The 6,011-nt window shown below is 58.0% G+C and overlaps 1 protein-coding gene across 10 annotated transcripts in view; it reads right to left on the bottom strand.

The window, feature by feature from the left end:
- The window catches only part of COL27A1 (collagen type XXVII alpha 1 chain), a 186,584-nt gene that overhangs the window by 42,638 nt on the left and 137,935 nt on the right, over nucleotides 1–6,011 (bottom strand). For all 10 annotated transcript variants that reach the window (XR_009503756.1, XM_059925413.1, XM_059925421.1 and 7 more), the window contains 4 exons: nucleotides 1,351–1,404; nucleotides 750–794; nucleotides 632–676; nucleotides 285–338 (listed from right to left, as the gene is read on the bottom strand). Coding sequence is in view for 9 of the 10 variants with exons in the window: in XM_059925413.1 (XP_059781396.1) it covers nucleotides 285–338; nucleotides 632–676; nucleotides 750–794; nucleotides 1,351–1,404 (198 nt within the window). In the remaining variant the exon portion in view is untranslated. The remainder of the gene's footprint in view (nucleotides 1–284; nucleotides 339–631; nucleotides 677–749; nucleotides 795–1,350; nucleotides 1,405–6,011) is intronic.

Genomic DNA, 6,011 nt, shown 5'->3' with positions numbered 1-6,011 from the left:
CAACAGGGTGTAAAGGTAGGAACAATTATTCCCATCTTACTGGCATGAAAACTGAGGCTGGAAGGCAAGGGAGCTTAGACTCAACCCAGAGCTCCTGACCTCCCCGGCCAGTGCTCTCTCCCTGACCCGAGGCCTGGTCCCCTCGAGGCGGTAGAGCCCCGGCACTGTCCCTCTCCAACCCCTCTCCTTGTCTGACTGCAGGACCCACACTCCCGGATGGCTGACCCAGCTGAGACCAGCCTGCCAGGGGCAAAGATGCAAAGAGAGAGGGAAAGGACACTTACCGGTTCTCCTGGGAGGCCCTTGGTACCTGGGGGGCCGGAGGGACCCGGGATGCCCTGCAGGGACAAACAAAGGTGACCTTAGTCCCTCCATGGCCATCTCTACCCTGCCTGTCCCCTGGGTCTCAGTCAAGCTGTCGTAGCAAATGAGGGTCCGACCCCACCCTCTGCCATGTGACAGATGGGAGACTGAGTTCCAGAGGGGAAGAGACATACTGGAGAGTCTTCAGGGCAGGAGTGGGCAACTAGAACCTTCGGGATTTCCACAGCAGGATGGGAACTTGGCTAAAGTGGCTATTTTCTCCCCGCGAAGTCCCACGGAGAGAATTTCACGAACCGGTGCTACTTACAGGAAAGCCTCGTGTGCCCAGGTGCCCTCGCTCGCCAGCCACGCCCTGGAAGCACATTTGGGGTTTGTTAGAAGCATGTATGACAAAGCAGGGAGTGGGGAGAGGGGGCCTGACATACCTGCTGCCCAGGCTGGCCTGGTCTGCCCCGTAGTCCTGGAGGACCCTGCAGGAAGCAAAGCATGAGGATGGGAGAGGGTGCTGGGAGGGCCCTGCACGGAGAAGGGACACCCGCTCCCACGGGAGATGTAAGGAACCCGTGGGGTCATGGCATCCACCCCCTCCCCAGCGTGCAGACGGGAAAACTCAGGGGAGCGGCTCGCCACAGTCACCCGGTGCTCTGGGTCGAGAACCAAGAACACCCGGGTCCTGAAGGGGTCAGAAGCAGTCTCGGCTCTCAGGGGCCCGGGAGGGGCTTGGGGGTCAGAGGCCATGCGTGATTCCTCCTCACTGTCTCTCATTCTCGCGTCCTCTCTCTCATTCACGTGCTTTCTCTCTCTCTCAGTCTGGCCGCTCATTCTCCCTTCCCTGCCCCCATGCTGGGGGCTTGCCAGCATCAGGAAGAGTGGCCGGATGAGCTCTCAGGAACGTGCCCTGCAGCCTCTCTGGGATGCCCTGCTGTCCCAAAGGGGTCTGTTACTGAGGAGGCTGTGAGCCTGGGCTCCTGGATTCCTGACCCAGCGTGGGAGGTGAGAGGAAGGGTAGGCCACGGGGGTCGGTACCTTCAGACCCCTGGACCCCTGCTCCCCAGCTGGTCCATCTGGTCCTCGGGGTCCCTGGAATAGGAAAAAGGGACTAGCACATTGGACAGTAGGGGTCTCCCTCGGGCTGGGAACCAGGAGGGCGGGACCGCCCAGAGCCCTGCACAAGCGGGGGCTCCCTCCACCTCGCACTTCCTGTGCACTCCCACCCCCAGGTGGGTCACCCAGGGCAGTGTGCCTGCTGAGATGGCTCTGCGCAGGGCGTAGCATGGGTGGACTTGGCTAGGGGCCCTACCATCCTGGAGTGGGGCTGGTGGTGCATTTAAACCCTGTTTAAAGAAACCTTGGGGCTCAGCCAGCCAACCCATTCCACGGACGCAGAAACTGAGGGCAGAGCCAAGAGACACGTGGCCAAGTCCCCACAGCCAGGTCTTCAGACTGCTGTCACCTGCTCTTCCCAGAGCACATATGGGGCAGAAGCAGTGTGTGGACCACAGCCCTCAGGGGAAACTGGCAGAGGACGGACGAGCTGGGGAGGGTCTACACGTGGCCAGATGTGTGGAACAGCCCCCTCTCCAGCCAGATGTGCAGCTAGTCTGGCCCAGCTCACATGAGGAGGGGGCAAGGACAGGGCAGCTCTTCCCTGGAGTTCTGGGTTCAGGTCTGACCTCTGAGACAGGAGTCTTGGTCTTTTGAGAACTCAGAGGCCCCTGGGGCAGGCAGAATCCCCTCTTCCCTGCACTGCACAGATGGGAACACTGAGGCACTGCAAGGGAAGTGATTTGTCCAAGGTCCCTTAGCACATTAGCAGCTGGTATTCCCTCCAGGGTTCCACCCACTGCCCCCTGTGTCCCCTCCATGGGCCTCCCACAGAGACACAGATGGGATGGGGTCCCCTGGGGTCCACCATGGAGAACAGTGTGGTGTTTGTTCTGCAGGGGGCCAGAGAGGCCATGTTGGGGAGACAAAGAGGATCCTGTGAAGGAGGCTGACCCGCCCCAGCCTGGGAGCGAGGGGACCAGGCACACAAGGGGGCCAGGGAAGCGTCTGGGCATAGGGGATATGAGGGATGAGAAAAAGGAACATGGAGAAATCATTTAAATATTGAACAAGGAAATTTTCAATTAATAGTTGAACCAGAAAAAGTGACAATTCTTCTCATCAGATGCTTCAACTCGACGCTGCAGCCTTAAATAGCACCACACTGATGAAATCACCCTGGGCCAGGAGACCACGGGCTGGGAGTCTTTGTGCCCAGTGTCTCAGGCCCTGGCCCAGAATCTATCAGGGGTCCAGCACTAGGCACAGTGCTGCTCAGGAAATGCTGTGTCTCAGGGACAAGTGGCTGCTCCTTGCTGAGCCTCAGTTATCCCATCTCTGAAATGGGGACGAGAAATCTCCCCCTCAAGGCAGGAGGAGATAACTCACATGGGCAGCTCAGCATGTGGCATGTAGTAAGTGCTCAGAATACCTGGTTCCTCCAGAGGGGGCTGCAGGCTCCCCAGGGGCAGGGGCGCAGAGCAACGGCCTGGCAAACCTGGATTCAGTCCCTTCCTCAGAATAGGCAGCTTATATGAGGCTCAGAATTTTCACGGGTTCAAGATGAGGTTTGATTAGAAGGTGTGGCTGCAAGTCCTGGTTTTGCTACTGACTTGCTGTGTGACCCCAGGAAAGCCCCTTCCTCTCTCTGGGCCTCAGTCTCAGACGGACACTGTCAGACCACGTGTTAGACTTACCGCCCCTGACTCACGGACAGGGGCCTGCTGGAGACGGACACAGGTTAGGATGTAGGGCATCCCGGGTCACGGGAGGCGGGACAGAAGCTGAGCTGACGGTGGGCGTCCGGGCCCTCCTGAGAGATGGCTTCTGGCCCCTGACCTCTGTCTCTACCTGAGGCATTAACCTTCCTGGAAGGGGACAGCTCTGGGAGTGGAGCGGAGGCCCAGCGGTGTCAAGGGCTTGGCCTGAATCACACGGCACCCTGTTTCTCCTGGGAATCAAAGCCTCGCTGGGAGAAAGGTTATGAGATCTATAATAATAGTAATAACATCAACAACAGCAGCAGCAGCAGTAATAGTGAAAGCTCTTTTCTAATTTAACAAATAAGGAAATAGTACCTGTGGTTGCCCTGCTAGTATGTGGAGAAGCCAGAATTTGAATGCAAGTCAGCCAGAGGCCCATTTTTTTTCCACCACTACCTGTCACTATTTATCAGTGTGGGAGTGAGCTCCCTGTCACGGGGGGTATGCAGGTCAGGGCCGGGACACGGTGTTAGGGGAGACAATATCTAAAATCCCTCTTACCTGGGAGACTCTGCTATTCCCCCGGAGCACCAGAGAGCTCAGGTAGAAGCTGGGGCTGGCTGGGGGGAAACAGGATTAACCTTTCCTCCCTGGAAGGAGGAGGAGGCAAAGGGACCCCAGCCACTCTCCCTCCCCAGCTCCGCTGTGCAGGGAGAGGCACGAGGGCAGTGCACAGCCTAACCCTTGCTCTGGGCCACTCTGCAGCTCGTCCTCTGTCCTGTGGGTGCCTCAGTCCTGCCCCCTCCTTCCCCAAATGAACACGGGCCAGCCCACCCTGCTGGAGGCAGGTCTGGGTTTCTGTCAGAGCCACAGATCTGTTCTCTTGTAGCCACTCCCCAGGAAGATGTTTGCAGTTACAGTCGGGGCTGCCTCCCAGCCAGGTTGGGCGTCTGGCTTGGCTGGGAGGAGCCCCAGGGGACAGTAAATCTGGCCAATCGCAGCTCTTGTGAAAAAGGGATGGAAAGGGAGTGAACGTGTGCCCAGCACTTGCTACACACCGCTGCCCTTCCAGGTGCTTACCACTCGAGGTGCTGGCAAAGGGATTCTATCCCCACAGCCATCCAAAGAGGTCGGTTCTGTTGCTGACCCATCTTATAGAGGAAAAACTGGGGCCTCAGAGAGGGCAAATCAACTGCCCGAGGTCAGGGAGGAGGAGCTGGGATTCGAGGCCAGGTCTGCTGAGCTCTTAAGTCCCACTCACAGGAGCAGAGTTCAGTGTCAGGCACTTGGATCACAGAATCCTCAGGACTCCCTCAAAGTGGGTTTTGGAGGGAGATAGCGGAGTCTCCCGGGTAAGAGGACTTTTAGACATTGTCTTCTCCAACACCCTGCCCCGGGCTCTAATCTGCACACCCCCTGTGACGGGGAGCTCACTCCCACACTGATAAACAATGACAGGTAGTGGTGGAAAAAACTGGGCATTCGGCTGACTTGGGTTCAAAGTCTGGTTCCTTCCAACTTGCTCCTAATGTCATCCACCAAGCCTTACAGAGGTTAAGAAAGAGGTTAAGAGGTCCCAGAGCTGGTAACTGGGAAGACTGAGACTTGCTCCTATGCCTGTGTGACCCCATAGCCCCCGCTCTTTGTGGCCCATGGACCCAGACCCTGGTCAACAGCTCTACCAAGAGCTGAGGGTCTGGGGCCCCATCCTGGCCCTGGCCTTGACCCCTTAGTGCTCATTCTTCCCAGGGCAGGGGGCTGAGGGGAGTGGGCTGGGCAGCAGGGCCCATCCTGCACATGGGCAGAAAAGCAGGCAGGGCCTTGCAGACCTCCAAGCTCATTTCCCACAGCACACTTGGGGAAACTGAGGCTTGGAGAGCAACAAGGCCTTGCTATGGTCCCAGGGCAAGCCAGGAGCTGCACAGGGGGCCTGCCCAGAATTGAGGTCTTTCACAGGCTCAGCGGGTGCCTCTCTAGTCCCCCCCAACCCTGCCCCGCTCAGTGACCCCATCCGTGAAGTGGCCAAAGGCGGCCTGTCAGGCAGGGGACCCAGGGGGTGGGTCCCACAGGTTTTGCATTCCTGCCAGATGCAGCAGGGGGCGGGGCTCATGTTCCTGAAGCTCCCCTTCCAGCCCCGGAGACTTTGATGTGGTTGGGAGCCTGGGTTTCCTCAAGCAGGAGATACGTTCTTCAAGGCACCACTGGGAAGGGTGGTCCAACGGTTGTGAGGAGCTCAGTGAGTTGACGGAGGCCTGAGCCTCTGCATTTGGCAGGCTGTGCGGGGCAGGGCCTGGGCCAGCACAGCTCCCCCTCCAGCCAACCTGGCTTCCCGGGCAGGAGGGAATGTGCAGAGGGTCAGGGTGGAACCAGGCTGCCAAAGGGCCTCGGCTACTCGCAGAGACCAGGACATGGCACTGGGAGGGGTCCTGCCAGGCCAGAGGAATGCCTCTAAAGCTCGCCTCTCCCAGGCAGACTGCTCAGACCACCTCGTTCAGGGGAAATTTTTAAACTACTTGAAATTCAGCCAAGAAGAGAATAATCATCTCAGATCCCCTGGTATGAGTTTGAATATCAGGCCTGGGCTGCCTGGTTCACTGTGCCATCTTGTCTCCTTTTCACAAGGCTGCCTGGCCTGGCATCTGGACACCCACTGGGGGCAGGAAACCACTCCATCAGCCCTCCCCGCCTTCAGTATGTGAAAGAGTCAGATTCCCTGGGTTCAAATCCCAGTTCTGCCACTTTTTAGCTGTGCAACCTGAGGCAGGTGACTTAACCTCTCTGCGCCTTAGTTTCCTTGTCTGTAAGATGGGGATTAAGAATAGCACCTACATTATAGGGTAGTGCTGAAGAGTAGCTGAGTCAATGTACGTGATAGTGCCTGGCACAGAGTAAGTACTAGTGATTACCTCTAGCTACCGTGCTCAGGGCCAGCCCTGCATA

Source organism: Balaenoptera ricei, chromosome 6 (assembly GCF_028023285.1).
Source record: "Balaenoptera ricei isolate mBalRic1 chromosome 6, mBalRic1.hap2, whole genome shotgun sequence".
Classification (NCBI taxonomy): Eukaryota; Metazoa; Chordata; class Mammalia; order Artiodactyla; family Balaenopteridae; genus Balaenoptera; species Balaenoptera ricei.
The sequence above is the reverse complement of the archived record's forward strand: the minus strand, read 5'-3'. Positions and strand labels throughout refer to the sequence as shown.